This window comes from Ochotona princeps, chromosome 12 (genome assembly GCF_030435755.1).
Source record: "Ochotona princeps isolate mOchPri1 chromosome 12, mOchPri1.hap1, whole genome shotgun sequence".
Taxonomy (NCBI): Eukaryota; Metazoa; Chordata; class Mammalia; order Lagomorpha; family Ochotonidae; genus Ochotona; species Ochotona princeps.
Genome location: NC_080843.1, coordinates 48,945,035 through 48,961,877, shown reverse-complemented (window position 1 = coordinate 48,961,877; position 16,843 = coordinate 48,945,035). Strand labels below are relative to the sequence as shown.

General features: G+C 51.0%; 1 protein-coding gene across 2 annotated transcripts in view; it reads left to right on the top strand.

Moving 5' to 3' along the window:
• The window catches only part of CAB39L (calcium binding protein 39 like), a 97,448-nt gene extending 90,623 nt beyond the window's left edge, over window positions 1-6,825 (top strand). For both annotated transcript variants that reach the window (XM_058670783.1, XM_058670782.1), the window contains one exon: window positions 6,399-6,825. In XM_058670783.1, the coding sequence (XP_058526766.1) occupies window positions 6,399-6,578 (180 nt within the window). In that variant the 3' untranslated portion in view covers window positions 6,579-6,825. The remainder of the gene's footprint in view (window positions 1-6,398) is intronic.
• The last annotated feature ends 10,018 nt before the right edge of the window (window positions 6,826-16,843 follow it).

Here is a 16,843-nt window from a genome sequence, read left to right as displayed (position 1 = left end):
GTGGGGAGACGCAGAGGAAGCCTCTGGCTCCTGGCATTGGCCTGTCCCAGTCCCGGCAGTTATAGCCATGTGGGGAGTGAACCAGTGAATGAAAGCACACACAGTCTCTACTTCTCTCTTTGTCTAACTCTGCCTTTTGATATAAAATCTTTTTTTAAAAAAAATGAAGTTTTGACCATAAAAAGGATGTGGCACTGACACCTGCCAAAACACAGGAGGATCTTTAAAATGTTACACTAACTGAAAGACTCCCGTGACACTCAGCTGCATTTGGAATGAATCCAGGGCCTGAAATCTTCAGAACAGGCTCCTCTCGGGAGGCAGAAGGCAGATCAGTGGCTGCTGGGGGTGGGAGTCAGGAGCCAAGACCAAGAATGACTAATGGGGCCTGGGTTCTTTATGGGGTTACAAAAAATATTCTAAAATTGAGGTGACGATTGCAAAACCCTCTGATACTAGAAACTCTAGGACTGAACACTGTGTATGGATGCACTGTGGTAAGGGAATCTGTCTCCGTCACGTTGTCTTAAAGTCGTATTCACTGCTAGGCTATACTCCTCCAAAAAATCCACCTGCGAAACTCCGACTGTTTACTCTTTCCCCTGAGGAAGTTTCCAGCTATTTGTTATGTTTGAGTGTTGAAAGGCCATGTGAAAATGCTGAGAAAAGCTTTTGACCCACTAGTTTACTTATAAGTTTTAAAGATGGGAAGTACGGAATTACAGCTTCATCCAAAGGTTTCTACTCTTGCCTTTCCTCACGTTCAGATAAGCAAGCGTTAAACAATTGAACCAATGAGTAAATGGAGATGGCAGGGCTGGTGGTGGCAAGTCAGTTCCTACCAGGAACACCACACACAGCTCTGCCGGCACAGGCTCCACGGTATGAGAGCTAGAGGTCTTGTTGTGACTTCCCTAAGCCTCGCCTAGCAAGTGGGGCAAACAATATCATTCTCTGGGAACCCGGAACCCACCTGAGGACTTACAGATGCAAATACATATGAACTGCCTAGCAGCTCCGTGACCACACAGCAAAACAAAACACTATTCTAGAGGCAGGGGTTTGGCTTAATGATTAAATGTCCACATCCAAGTTTCTAGATTCAATTCCTGGCTCTAGCTCCTATTTGCAACTTGTGCTGAAGCAGAGCCTGGGAGGCAGCTGCTGCTAGGTGTTTCCAGGCCTTGAAGCAGGTGCAGGCCAGCCTGGGCCAGCATTTGGGGAGTAAGCCAGCAGACAGTCTCTCCTTTCCTCGGTCTCTTTCTCTGTGTCTGTCTACATCTCAAATGAATTAAAAAAATTTAACCACATTATTAAATAAAAGAACAGGGTACAAACCATTATGTTTGTAGTACAAGTGCAATAGTTACATATAACTGTATGTACAGAAAAAAAACTATGGAAGGACTTACAGCACATATTCACAGTGACTACCTTTTCGATTACATTAGTGATTTACTTTTAACTGTGCCTTTAAGCTTTTCTTTTTTATTTATGTATTTGAAAGGCACAGAGAAGAAACAGGAAGAAAGTTAGCAAGCTTGCTCTCCCATCTCCTGGTTCCCTCCTTGGATGCTCACATCAACCAGGACTCCAGAACTGGATCTGGGTCTCAAACATGGATGGTAGGGACCCTACTAAATGAGCCATCATCTGCTGCCTTCCAGGCTACCTGTGCACCCTCATCAACAGGTCAGGAGCAGAGCCAGGACTCGATCCAGCCAGATTGTCTGATACCAGATGCCAGTGTCACAGTTGGCATATTAACCACTGTGCTAAAAGTCCACCTCTAGACATATGCTGAGTTTTTTCATAAACATTATTAAAATGTATAATTCAGGGCCCAGCATGGTAGCCTAGTGGCTAAAGTCCTTGCATTGAACATGCCGGGATCCCATATAAGCTCCAGTTAAAATCCCATCAGGCCCGCTGCCCATCCAGCTCCCTGCTTGTGACCTGAAAAAGCAGTCAAGGATGGCCCAAAGCCTTGGGACCTGCACCCTAGTGCACTGTCTGCAGATCCCACTACATTCTTGAAGCAAAAGCTTAATTTGCCCAATATATTTCATCCCTTTTTTCTTCTTAAAGATTATTGTGAGTCATTTTTGTAGCTACCACAGGAAGCCAGGCAGTTTTTAGGGGGTACTTCACAGCAACCCCCTAGTAAACAATTGGTAACCAGAGAGACAAATATTTTGCGACCAGTAAGTGATTTCCGGACTACTAGCAGATATTATATAAATGTCAGGTATTCTGGGTGACAGCGTAAACAACCCTGAAATATCTTGTTTTTGGGAAACAACAATTGCAGCTTTTTCTAGTAAAAAGAATGTAAAATATACCATTTTAACCACTGTAAAGTACACAACCCCGTGACATTAGCTATCTTTATGGTGTTGTGCAACCAGCACCACTGTTTAGTCCCAGAGCATTTTCCTAAAAGGAAGTCCTGGGCTGGGTAAACCATCCTTGCCCCTTGGCCTTTGGCCACAGCAAACCTGCCTTCCAGCTCCGTGGCTCTGCCTGTCCTGGGTGCTGTGTCAAGGGGATCGTGTCCATGTCCCAGTGTGACATCACATCAGGCACCACTTCCTGATGTCTTGGTCAGCAGCGGGCCACATGCCAGCCAGTAGTCTGAGAAGATCATCACAGTGACAAAAAAATTCCTCTGGCCTGGTGATGCTGGTATGAACAGCCCTGTACTGCCAGTCATGTAAAGCAGAGCACAGGGTAGGTGTTTAGCCCAGCGGCTAGTATACCCAGGTCCTGTGTTTGAGTCCCAGCTCTGGCTCCTGACTTCAGCTTCCTGGTGGTATAGACCCTGGGAGATAGTGGTGATGGCTTACCAGTTGGGTTCCTAACAACCATGTAGGAGACCCAGCTTAAACCCTAGCCAGGGGCTGTTGCCTGCTCTTGGGAAGTAAACCAGTACCTGGGAGCTCCCTCTCTCTCCCTCTCAAATATTTTATTTTGAAATACAATGCATAGAATTACATATAGTATATAATATGTGATAGGTTCTGTATTTACTATCCTAGATTATAAAATTCTAGAATACACCCCTTCTGCTTTTGTAAAAAATGTTGAGTTATTCCTATCTCTCTTGCAATTTACCATGTCTTTTGACTGCATCCTTCTGTATGCCTTCATTTAATCTATGTTTTTCCATCAAGGTCCTAGGGATGTTGTACACACACATACACTGTGGAGCCTTGGTGTACAGTCGGCTCTGCCATCTACGTTTGACAAAATTGCCTAATGATGCATTTCTCATGTTTCCCCTTTGTTAAATCAGCACATGACCCTACTTGATCCCTTCTGATGGCCTTGATTTCCTCATCCTGCAGAGCTGTTGTGATGCTTCTGTGACCTCAGGAGTGGGAAGAGCTGAGCCCAGGAAGGGAACACAGCCAACCGGGAGGGCCACCCACAGGCCAGGCCTTGCAGAAAGCCCAGGCTCTTTGCAGCCAGCAGTCGGGTACCTCACCGCAGTGACAACAGCCAGCCTTCAGAACATTCTTCCTGTGCTAACACTGCTGGATTCTAAGCATTTTTCTCCTTCTTTCTTTATCTTTTTTTTTTTTTTGAAATAAAGAGATCTTCCATCTGATGTTTCACTGCTCAGATGGTCACAAGAGCCAGGACTGGGCAAGGCAGAAGCTAGGGTCCTGGAACTCCATCCCCATCTCCCATGTGGGTGCAGGGGCCCAAAAGACTTGGGTCATCTGCTGTTTTCCCAGGTACATTAGTAGAGAGCTAGATTGGAAGTGGAGCAACCGGGACTCAGAATGTTGCTAATACGGGATGCTGGTGTCACAGGCAGTGACTTAACGTGCTACACCACAGTGCCCGCCCCCTTCCAGCACATTTTCAAACCTGCCAGGAAGACAGTCTCTTATTTCTAAAGAACACAAAACTTTGGCTCAGAGGTTAAAAGAATGGGTTGGCAGGCACAGCACTAAATGGGAATGGTGGGACGTGAACCCCGGTCGGGTCTGGACAACTGAGCAGTGTCCTGGAGCCTATGTTCCTCAGTTTTGCAGTGCCCCCTTCATCCCTACAAGTTGCTCCCACATCACCCATCCCTGCCTGTCTCGGGACTCGCACGGACACAACTTCTGCCCTTCTTTCACTTGTTGCCATCATACATGAAAATCCTTGCATGGCTCATTACCTGCATGAGCCCTCTTGTTCCCCTCGCACTGCTGCTGCACCTCTCCCCTTCTCACCTGTTGTGATGAAGGAACCTTGAGGGCTCCACCCAGCAGACCCCACTGCCCCTCTACACCTAGTCTCTGGCTGTTCATCATAGAGCTGTGTGCATGCTGCTGCTGCCAGGCAAGGGGGAGAGGGTCTACTGGGGAAGCCATCAGCCCTTGAAAGAGTCAGGAACCTGGGACACAATACCAGACAGCTCTGTATCAGAATGCTCTAGAATACTTCCAAAATAGAAGAAATTGCTATAGAACCCCAAAACACTGGGTGAGGTCTGCTCACCCAGTGCGCAGTAAGCCAGTTGCTGCTACTGAGGTGATGAAGTTGGGTGGATAGTAGGGGTTTATTGCAAAGCACAGAGCAAGGAGCTGGCAAACACTTAATGCCTGGGTGGTGAATCTTATGGCTCAAAGTAAATGATGATCAGTTCATATGTGGGTCTCCAGTTAGTCTACAGAGCATGTGGCCTACCTTTGATTGGTCAGTAATAGGGGCTCACATGTTTATTTTGGAATGGCAGATGCTGTCAATCTATCTGAGTCTGAGGACAGACTGGGTACTACTTGTTTAATCCGGGACTGTGAGTTCCTGGAAAACATGTCCACTGCAGCCTAACACTAGTCAAAAAGAATCGAGGTAAAAACTAAATTTGTTTTGTTGAAAATATTTTGATATCCAAGTAGATTAAGAACATTTTTTAAGTCCATGGAAAATAAGTACCACCAAAAAGTTATACATTTCAACAATTTTTTGCACCAAAATAAAGTTATCTTTTCATCCCATTTTCCATGAATGTCCTGAAGCCTCCTCCTATGCAGCAATAATTGGAACATGTGTGCTTAACACAGTGATACAGCACTTGGTGTCAGAGTTCCGAGTGGCTGTATCCTGTTATAGTAGTCACCACTGTCTTTTACAGGATTCCTGAACTGTTCCCAGTCCAAGATCATGGACACTTCTTTAAAAAGATATTTATTCATTATTTGAAAGGCAGATTTACAGAGAGGAGAGACAGAAGATTTGTCTGCTGATTCACTCCCCAACTGACCACAACATTCAGAACTGAGCTAATCTGAAGCCTGGAGCCCGGAGCCTCCTCCAAGTATCCTATGTGAATGCAGGGCCCCAAGACTTTAGGCCATCCTCAACTGCTTTCCCAGGCCACAAGCAGGGAGCTGGATGGGAAGTGTAACAGCCAGGACACAAACCAGTGCCCAAATGTAATCCTGGCACACACACAAGGCAAGAATTTAGCCACTAGGCTATCGTGCCGGGCCCAAAATCATGGAACTTTAATAAAATTCAGATCTCCTGACCTTCCCTAGATGGGCTGAGCTGGAGCCTCCAGTGGGGGCAGGGCCTGGGCTGTTGTAATTTTAAAGCTCCACAGACCTGATGAAGCAGAGACAGGACATCCAGAGAGGAAGGTCAGAGACTGTGAACAGGCATTTATACCTGCAGGAGTCCTGCAGCTCGCTATGCCCTGTGTGCTGTGTCACATGAAGGTGGTAGTACAGTGCCAGGGTGGTGAAATCAGAGTTTGGTTCTACTGTAAGGTTTTATTTCTTTTAAATGAGTGACTTGAAACAAATGGCAAAATCTATTCAGTTGGTATGGTGAGCATACTGTTGTCTGTTGTTTTCTATTGAAGATTTTAAAAGCACACATTAAAACAGGAATGAGCACTTGGCTCACCAGTTAGGAGGCCACTTGGGAGGCCTGCATCCCACACAGGAGTGCCAGAGATCCTGTCCACCTCTGCTTCCAGTTCAGCTTCCTGCAGACACACCCTGGGAGGCAGCAGATTATGTTTTAGGTAATTGGGTTTCTGCCACCCCCAGGGGAGACTGGATGAGGCTGTGGACTGGGAGACATATGGCTGTGCACCAGTAGATAGGAAATATCTTCTCTACCTTGCAAGTAAGGAGAAAATAAATGAAAAAATTAAGTTAAAAAAAAGTAGCAGAATGGTCGAGATAACTTAGGTGCTCATACAAGCCAGCAAGAATGACGAGAAAGGTGACTTGCCACTTCCTCAGTGAGAAAGGATGACTGGGGCTTTCTGTTTGTCAGCAGCTCAGGGGCGGGGGGAACAGTCATTGCTGTGGCGCTGCAGGCTCAGCTTCCACCCTGTGGCCCCTGGATGTGTGTTCCTGGCTGAGTGTTTATTTACTTTGTTTCAGGTGTTTGTGGCCAGTCCTCACAAAACACAGCCTATCGTGGAGATTCTATTAAAAAACCAACCCAAACTCATCGAGTTTCTGAGCAGCTTCCAGAAAGAGAGGACAGACGACGAGCAGTTCACCGACGAGAAGAACTACCTGATTAAACAGATCCGCGACTTGAAGAGACCAGCCCCGTGACGGTCATGTCACCACTGCCGCCACCGCCACAGTCATCAACTGCCTCGTCCAGCGCTGCAGGGCTTCTTTCGTGTCGCATCATTCTGGGGAAGACTGTGGAGGTGCCAGTTTTTCTCAATTAATTAATTGTTCAGGGTAGATGGAGTATAAACATTGAATGGAAACCATTAATCTAGAATAATATATTCATTCTAATCAAGTCTGTGATTATTTCTGTGAAACCAGAGCCATTACTTTAGACATTGATGAAAGCGATTTTAACTTGAAGAGCTAAGCCCTCGGTCACCACAGCCACCAGTCACGGGCACCTGAGTCCTCAGGGCAGGCTGGGAGGTATAGATCCCTTCTGCCTGGCAACCCTCAGATCTCTTTCGGCACTGGAGACCCCAGAAGGCAGGGTTAATGTTGTCAGTCCTCATCATCCTCTTGGTCCCTGCCTAATGTTGTCTGACCAAAGTAAATGCTCCCTAACTACCTGTGGAAGCAATGCCCTCCTCTTAGCTCAGACTTCTTGCTGCTCACGGTCTCCTGAGCACACCTTTCCCTTGACACCTGCTGTGCACTGCACTCGCAGCCACGCTAGCCTGGGAGCAGCAGAGTAGCATGAGGAGGCCCAACAATGGCACAGAGCACAGAGGACGGCAGCTGTGTCGTGATCAATGGAGAGCAGCAAGCAGGTGCATCCCAACTTGCAGCAGGAAGCACTCTGTGGCACCTTCCCTGGGAACTTCCATAGGCAGGAGCCCCACGTGGGGAGGGAGGGATCACCCGGCTGGCACAGAGGGCTGCTGTAGGGGCTCTTTGGTTAACAGAGAGAGCTCACTCTTGAAAGGGGAAATGTATAGTGTGTGAAAAGAATTCGCAGGTGACTAGAAAGTATTGTTCTTCAGCTAACACGTTGTCATTTCATAACTGTTCATCGAATCATAAGTGAAAAGGCAGGAAAACCTAAACAACTTTGGTCCCAAATATCCTCTTGCCCAGTGAGATTATTAAAGACTGAGTAGAATTCCTTAAGGACCAAAAGAAAAAAATTTTTGAAAGGCCATGGTTTCTTTTCAGAAGACATGAAGTGTGTAAAATGAAATTTTTTAAAAAAAATTTATTTATTTTTATTGGAAAGGTGGATATACAGAGAGGAAGAGAGACAGAGAGGAAGACCCTCCGTCCAATACTTCACTCCCCAAGCAGCCGTAACGGCCAGAGCTGAGCCAATCTGAAGCCAGGAGCCAGGAGCTCTTCTGGGTCTCCCATGTGGGTGCAGGGTCCCAAAGCCTCGGGCCATGCTCAACTGCTTTCCCAGGCCACAAACAGGGAGCTGGATGGGAAGCAGGGCTGCTAGGATTAGAACTGGTGCCCATATGGGATCCTGGCGCGTGCAAGGCGAGGACTTTAACCACTACACTATCACGCCGGTCCCTGTAAAATGGAATTTAAAGCTATGTTTATAAGATATCCAAGTCCTAGCTGCTATCTGCAGTTTTTATGACTATGTTTCCAACTCAAGAGTTATGGCCGGCCACAGGAACCATCACTTTTTACAATTCTTGAATGCTGTGCTCTTTTTCTTCAGCCAGAAATTCCTCTGCCCAGAGATAAGAAATGTGTTCCCCAGGATCACTGCCCCGATCTGAGGAATTAGCCGGCGACACATCTGTCTCCCCTTGGGCTGGGGAACTGGCCTGTGCTGCTGCTGCGCCGGGGCTAGGACCCACCTCACCCCACACAGGAGGGTCTGCAGCAGCCTGTGACCTGGCGGAGGCCACATCCCTGATCGCCCCAGCCCCCTAAAAAGGAAGGTGAAATAACCATTAGGAGTTTAATTGGTCAGTTAATACCAGTCCACCCCACCACAGGACACATGTTTTCCACTGGAAAATATGGCCTTGTTTTAATTCTTTTTTGATTAAAACAAACTCTTATTTTATTTCCTCTGGGCTTAAATTAGGTCTTTTCCTAGCAACCCTATATCCTGGTTCAATACCTGTCAAAAAATAAAACCAAACAAAAATGGAGCCTTGGGTGCAATGACTGAAGTAGCTGGGGCTATGTTGTGATAGAAATTTGTAGCTCACTATTGGAGGAGGGGGAGGCAGCAATTTACAGTCTAAATGTGTTTGCACACAGATCACTGTAGATATTGTAGGGAACTAAATTTTGAAAAGTTCATATTTAATGGGCTTTTCCAAAAGTACACCTCTAAATAAAAAGGTACCCTCTCCATCTTGGGGGTTCCCTTGCTGGACCTGGAGTGCATTCTTTCCACTGCCCCAATCAGGGAAAGCCCCAGGCCATGTGAAGGATAGGCCAGGCCAGCGCTGAGGGTCCAGTACGATGTCCCCGTCCGCATCCACTGACTGGGCACCACCCGCCGGGCACAGCCAGGAGTCCTCACCATGTCACCACGAGGATGCCACGGCCCCAGGGCATTCACAAAGCCCCACGTGGCTTGGGGCATGCTGGCTCCAAACCGTCTGTCGCCAGAGGCTCAGGTCTAGGCCTTTCACACCCTCACCCTCTAGGGGGAGGCCAGGGTGCCAACAGTCCCGTCCCCTTGTCTGCTGCTGCCTGGAGTGTGCAGTCCTACTGGAGGCCAGTAGCGACTGAGGTCATAGAACCCTTGGATGGAGCTCTTTGCTCATGCCAGGCATCGGCTTTTGGAGGAAAGGCTGGTGCCACGTGCCCCTCGTGGGTGTTCCTGAACTGCAGCCTCGTGATTCTCACTCCTGAGATGGCTCCGAGGGAGCAATACTCCATGCCAGCTGAGGGGGACTGTGTTCTCCCTAAAGCTCCCGTCACTGGCCACACTAGTTTCCTGTGCAGCTCCCATCAAAGAAAGTCACTGTGAACTGTCTTGCTGGAAATCGCATGAGATGTGAACGTCGTGACTGTCGCGAGGAGCATGGAGAACACGGGCAGGCTGGTGTTTCCAAATACATCCACAAACCTTGCTGCTCTGTAAACATTAGAAGTGATTAAGCTTTTGTCTCTCTCTCTCTCTCTCTCTTTTTTTTTTTTTTTTTTTACCTACAAGAACCCTGTGTATCTGATGCGAACTGGCACCATCTTTTCTCATGTGTTCTGGAAGGAAGGTTTGAGATAGTCTGACAAGGCTCCCTCAGTCGGATAAAGGCCAGAAGACCCTGGAAGCTAGACTTGGTTGGCCTGAGAAGACTGACAGGGTGCAAGGTGGATGGGGAAATGGAGCTGCCACATAGCTAAGACAAACAGAAGAGCGACGTGACAGAATGTCCTGTCCGCAGAGAGCACACGTGGCTTGCTCCCGATGAGAGCTGGCAGCCAAGGCAGGTTCTGGGACCAGATCTGACCTCAGCATCTCAAGTATGGAAACCAGACTGCAAGCCTGGTCGCTGCCCCTCCAGGTGTCCCGGGGCAGACACTTCATCTCATGGCTCCCAGCAAGAAAGGCAATCCCAGATGCTGACGGATAGGTCAGATTCATTCATGGGCTGAGGTACTCCAGTCGGGGTCTGAGGAGTAAAGGGCAAGCATGCAGCATTAAAGGGTCTTCGCTTGTGATGCTCTCTGCCACTCGGAGCAATGTGTCCACCGCCAGCACTTGTTTCAGACGGCAGCTCTGTGCCTGCTCTGTTTTCTCAGCTTCTTTCACAACTGATGGCAGTTTCAGCTCAGAGTCCCTCAGTGGCTGACATGGAGCCAGCTGGTCCTGCAGGTCACGCTCCTCAGGTGTGTGGTGTGGTTGGCACGGACGCACAGCTGAAGTTGGCAAAGAACGTGACTCCAGTTCCAGCCAGGGCCAACTCCCCCTTCCTCCCTCTCTCCTCGGGGAGAAGAATGTGCAGTCACCCTACAACAGTGTCACATACACACAGCCACAACCCCTGTACTGTGAACTAGTTCATCATGCATAATTTAGTCACCACCCTCTGGGCCATCCGTGTGGAAGTGCTGTGATCCCAGGATTTGGGAAAACAAATTGTGACAGACCAGAATGATTTATCCTTTAGGGAAAGGTTACAAAAAATCAAGACCATCTAGCTTTAGTTCTTCTGAAATTTACCACTTAAAGGAGCCAGTACAATCATAAAACCAATCATGTATTCATTCAACATCGGCTGGCCTCATCCCTGCTCCGGTTAAGGATGGATCTGAGTGACAGAACATGCGTGACAGTGCACAGTAGACTTGTGGAGTTGGGGGAGCTGGGATGTAGCCCCTGCAATGGCAGTGGGTCTGGGCAGCAAGGAAGGGCAGACAGATTCCCTCAGCCCCCAAACGGAAAAGCTGACAGAAGGCCGACACTCTTAGGGCTAACAACCTGGCTGCCTGGGACTCTGCCTCAGCCTTAATTCATGGTCACGTGAGTTAGGAGCCTTGCTGCTGCTCAGCCAGTCACACTGCATGCTGGGGAGTGCTGACCTGTCCCCTTCCCGGGCCTGCCCACCTCAAAGACCTGCACCCACTTCCTTCTGAACAATGTCTCCTCGTGAGTGGCGCATGTTCAGTAAATGAAATGGACTTGGGTGGAAGAGGACCAGCACCATGTGGATGGTTGGAATCAGAGTGGTAAAGTGTATGTGATGTGGCCTGGCTGAGTGGGTACTGTGTGCAGACTTTCTCAGTGTGTGTATGTGTGAGGAAGAAAGAATGACTATCTAAATGCAGTGCAAGAGGCACGGGGGCATGTGGCATGGCATGGCTAGAAAATGCCAGGGGGTGTGCTCTATGTAGATGACATGTGGACATGTGGAGGGGGTAGGAAGGGAGGAAGCCTTGAATGCTGAGCTGAGGCCATGCCAGTTATTAAGGCGGCTGATCTCCGGGCAGGAGGGGACATGAGCACTGGAATGTCTGAGCAGGAAGTCTCTGGAGTTCATCCTGTGGGGAGGAGGTAGAGAGAGGGAATGCCAGGTGCTGAGGCCCCAGCTAACCTGTTTTTGGTGCCTGCTGTCTGGTCCTGTGAAGCTCGGAAAAGACTAATTGAGCCCCGACCAGCAGTTATTTCTCCCCACCAGCGCCTAAGAAAACAGGGGAAAAGGCTGCTTGCCCCACCCAGTCAGCAGGTGCAGGTGCTGGCTTTTCAGCTAGAGCAGGTGACAGTAGCCGTGGACGCTGGGATGCTGGGGGGAGCTCACAGGCGAGCCCAGTAGATGATGATGTGCTCAGTGTGGACAGGGCACTGGGAGAAAGGTGGAGGCCCAGGGGCCCCAAAGAGACATCCAGAGGGACAAATGATTGCAACTGGAGAGGCATGAGCCAGAGGTGCTGCCTAGAGGGGGTCTCCTGCTGCTCCCCCTTCAATTCATCAGGGGTGTCTGCTGGGCAACAGAACTTCTGAGGGTCCTTGTGCTAATGCTGACCATGGTGTTCTGGGCATGCATCCCTTGGGCCCAGAGCTGGCCATCTGGGCCAGTGGCTGGTCCTTCAGACACATGAGGGCCTGTTATTCCGCAAAGACCAAGTTGACAAAGCTTTAAAACAAAATAAGTTGACAAAGCTTTAAAACAAAATAAGTTGGGCCTGACCTGGTGGCCTAGCAGCTAAAGTCCTCACCTTGAATGTGCCAGGGTCCCATATGGGTGCTGGTTCTAATCCGAGCGGCCCCACTTCACATCCAGCTCCCTGCTTGTGATCTCGGAAATCAGTCAAGGACAGCCCAAAACCTTGGGACCCTGCACCCGTGTGGCAGACCCGGAGGAGCTGCTGGCTTCAGATTGGTGCAGCTCCAGCCGTTGCAATCACTTGTGGAGTGAATCACTGGATGGAAGACCTTCCTCTCTATCTCTCCCCCTCTCTCTATATATGTGACTCTGCAATAAAAATAAATAAATCTTAAAAAAAAAAAAAGCCACTAGGACACAGGCTGGCTGTGCCCCCGGAGCCCTGTCCCCAGGAGGCCCTTTCGGGACATGCTGGGCTTCTGCAATCAATCCTAGGACCGCCAGGCGAGAGGCCAAGGTCCTGACCGCTCACTGTTGTTCCTTCTGTGGGCGAGGGCACTGAGCGTGACATTCATGGGGCCGGGACCTGCCCTGCCTGGATGAATGGGACTCTGTGCTGCCCAGGGTGTGGGAGGAAGACGGAGGGCGCCTGCAGCCGCCTGGCGTCTGGCAGCAGCAGGCGTGCCCTTCACCTTGGCTAGCGACCATTTGTGAGCAGCGGCTTTATTTCACTGTCAACTTGCCGTGCATGACCTGCTGTAGCAGGAGCTGGCCAGTAAGACACAGAGGTGTAGGCAAGGAGTTCCTGGCAGGCCCTCACCATTAGGGAGCTCAGAACCAGCTCTACTCGGGACAGCCTGTGTCCCTGTAGAGACAGGGTGCCTGCTCTCTTCCCAGGAAGGCTCTGTGCCAGAAGCTCCTCTCCTGGGGAATATCCATTCTGTGCTGCTCAGGGTTACGGGAAAACCACAGCTTTCACAGAGTTCTCACAGAGAGTGTGCCCAGGGTGCAGACAACTGGGCAAACCCCAGCCCCCAGGGAGGCCTCTGCACCCTGCAACTGTGAATGTGCGCCACCTCCCGGGTCGTTGGGCCGTGGCCCAGATCTGTCTGGCTTACATTCCTGGCCCTTAGGGAACTGATCAGGGGCCTGTCTCCGGTGCAGCCTCTAGCTTGGTCCAGGGCAAGGCCTCCTATTTGCAGCCCCTGCTCCACAGCTTGCTTGTCTTCATCTCTCAGACTCACACTGGCTCCTCCCTGCTTCCATGCTCTGATGCCCCAAGGAAGCTGCCTGTGCAAAGGCACACTGTCCATCAGGAGTGATGGACAAGGGATCACAGGGTGGGGCAAACCTGTGCTGTGGCCAGGGCAGTGCTGCTGCACAGGCTCTCAGGTCCCAGCCACTAGCTGATTTCTTTGTGTATTTCCCATTGGCTGCTAGGCCCTAAACCCTAAACCCCTTCTACCTTCACTTTAGAAAGCAGCTCCAGCTTCTGAGTATCTGCTGGGGAACTGGTGCCCTTAGCATACTGCCTCTCTGCCTGCTCTGCCAGCTCTGCATCATCTCCTCCCTATTGGACTGAGTGGCTGACAGCGCCAGGAGAGACCCAGCTGCCTTGGCCTTGGGGACCAAGCGCCTTCTTAAAAGAGGCCCACAGAGTCTAAGCGCTTCACTGCTTTCTCCACCACCATCTTTCCTGCTCTGACATCCCGCCACCCCCACAGCCCTGGGTCAGAAAACTCAACATCTGACCACAGCACCCAACCCAGCCACAGTCTTTTTCTCTCTCATCTTTTGGAGCCCATGAATAGTTAATCACTTCTTTTTATTCAAGACCACTAGATGACCAGTCCGGAAAGAACCTGGTTAACCAGGCTCCTTTGTCACAAGTAGGAACACAGCTCAAGTTAGACTGAGTAAAAGTGTGTATGTATGTGTGGTGTGTGTGACTGTGCATGTGCAAGGGCAGGATTCAGGGACTCCAACCACATCACCAGGGTTCTCTCTGTCTCTCCTGCCACTGTGGGTGGTTTCATTCTTTGGCAGGGTGTGTCCATATGCTGAGCCAGCAGCCATGAACATTCCTAAGCCCACGTACTGATGCATGTGACAGTCAGGGAACCAAGCTGTTCTCCCCATCCCACCCATCCCCACAGCTACCCAGCACATCTCCAGACAGCACTGCTGTATCTCATGTGGGAAGTAAGGGAGGGTGTGGCAGGAATGGCGCCTGTCAGAGGTGGGGGGTGCTGAGTGTGGCAGAAGGCTCAGGTGGACCTCTGTCCCTGGACGTGGGGCATAGCCTCCCACGGGCATGAATGCTCAGAGCCATGCACCCAGGGGACTCTCTGCCTTCTCTCCGCGCATGTGGGACATCACAGCCCCACTTCCTCTGGCCCTGACACCACATCTCTCTGGGACACAAAGACCCTTCAGAGAGAAATTCCAATTTACGACACCAATGGGCTATGCCACCTCACCTCCAGGGTACCCCACAATGCACTGCACCCCTCAGTGTCCTCCCACCTCCACTGACAATGCTCTTTCCTGGGTCCCTGGAGGCCTTGGGGCCACCTAATCAGCTTAGGTGACAGAGAAGCCTTCTAGTCACTACACTCGCCTCATTATCATTTTCGTCTCCTTCACATCCCCTGGTCCTCACATCAGGTAACCAGACAGCCTCTCCCAGAACAGCCCGATGTCCAGACCTGCGTATGAGCCACTAACTCCCAACCCCGTCCCTCCAGGCTACCCTGCAAGTCTCGCAAGCTTGCAAAAACACCCAGTCCAAAGCCGACTGATTTCCTCCTCTCGCTGCCCCTACGCCTCTGCTGTCCCGCTCACTGGTCACACCAGAGACCCAGGAGGCCGAGTGGGAGTCTTCCTTGGCCTGTCACCTCTGGGAGCCACCCTCCCCATCTGTGCACCTGTCATCTGAGTACCCTACACATGTCTAGAGTCATCTTTTGTAAGGGCAGGTGTAGTCTTGATTGTCCCCATTTGGCTCTTCTCCCAAGACCTTCCTTGACCCTCAAGATCAAGCCCAAAGCCCACACCTCCAATCTCCCAGCACTCCCACCCCGCTGAGGGCTGCTATGCCTGATACAGGCTCCCAGCTCACGCTGGGCAATGGCATCTGTTTTCTTCCAGATGCCCACCTACTTGCAGGCAGGAAGTGCTGTGTGGGGACCACAAATGGCCAAGTGACTCCTTCTTCACGCTGCCACACAACTGCACCTGCATCTCTCTACCAGGCACCCTGTGCCCCATGCTTGCCTTCCCCTCCCCAACCCACCCCGAGACTTTGCTCTGTTTCCTTCCTTCCTTCCCTCCCCACAGGCCCTCAAACGCCACTTCTGCCCGCGCCTAGAGGTTTCTCACGTGGAACCAACATCCTCTAAGCAGCCGAGTCTTCCTTCGGAAGCTCCCTGCACTCGCCCTGATGCCGGCCAGCCTGCTCAGGTGTGGCTGGTCACGATTTTCGTCCTGAGAAGCGCTCCTCAGAGGCCCTGGGCCTGCGACCCCGGCGGCCCACTCACAGAACCCTGCACACCTGGGAGCGAGGCCCCCGGCCACGCGGCCAGCGAGGAGACCACGGGTGCCAGGCCTGCCCAGGGGCAGCGCGGGGCTGGTGAAGCGGCCTGCGGCGGGAAATGTTGTTAAGTGACGTCCTGGGCCCTGGCGTTTAAAATGGCCCTGATAGGCCAGCGCGTTCCCTCCCCGTGGCTGGAGGCTCGGGGCCTCACAGCCCAGGCCGGAGTCGGGGACTGGGAACACACACCGCCGGCCTTACAGAAAGGAAAGTTTCTGGCCAACTCCGGGACCTGCTTCCCAGGGGCCTCCCGGGCCGGCTCTGAGGAGGTCGGGAAGTCACCTACCTCCGTTTCCACCTCACAGGCTCAGAGGCAGGACTGCACGGCTGCCGGCGAGCGCAGGCCCAACCTCCCGCCTCCCAGCCTCGCGAGGCGGCCTGGCCAATCGGAGCGTCCTGTCCACGGCATGCCGCTTTGATTGGCGGCTCCGGTTCCCATTCCCCAATCCCCTTCTCCCTAGAGGCAGCCGTCGGCCCAGGCTCCCTTGCGGTAGGGGAGCCTACTTCATGCTTCATGCCTGTGGACACCCAGAAGGACACGTGCTGCCCACGATGTTCCCCTGCGGATAATTGACGAGGAGACCAGAATCGGACAAGGAAGGCAGTCCAAGGTGCCGTGAGGGCAGCCTGTGGAGCTGTTGTAGGGTTTTTCGAACCCGAATACTGCAGCAACCTCAATTCTTGTCTCGCAGGAAAGAATTTTCATGCGGACACAGTTTAGTTTTAAAGTAAGATTTATTAGAAAAGCTAAGAAAGGAGACTCCCGCCCTAGTGACGGGAGGGGGTTCTGAGATAGAAAAGACCCGTGCATGGGGGGGTGTTGCGACCCTTTTAAGCTTTAGTTCAAAGAGGGGGTTTTCCAAGGGCAAAGGAATTTCCTGGTCTCCAGGTATCTGCCTTTGGGACAAAAAGACCAGAAATGTGCTAGACAGGACATTCCAGGCCTTAGGCATCTGCATATTACTTCCTCCTGTCCTCCTTTCAATGATAAGGAGATAGGCCTGGGACCCTCCTACACAATGGCTGGAGGTAATGGCTGGTGCTTCAGGTGGGCAATTGATATGCTAATAGCACCCTTGTCCCTTGAAGAGCCGTGTTCTGGTGAATTTAAAATATGGTGGGGAAGTTCCCTTTTATATTTGGGAAGAAAAATGACTTGGGGACCCAGAATACCCTAACTGCCTACCACCCAGTCTAACTCCTCACACAGAGCTGGCCAGGGTCTCGGCTGGCCGCCAGCTGGAGGGTAC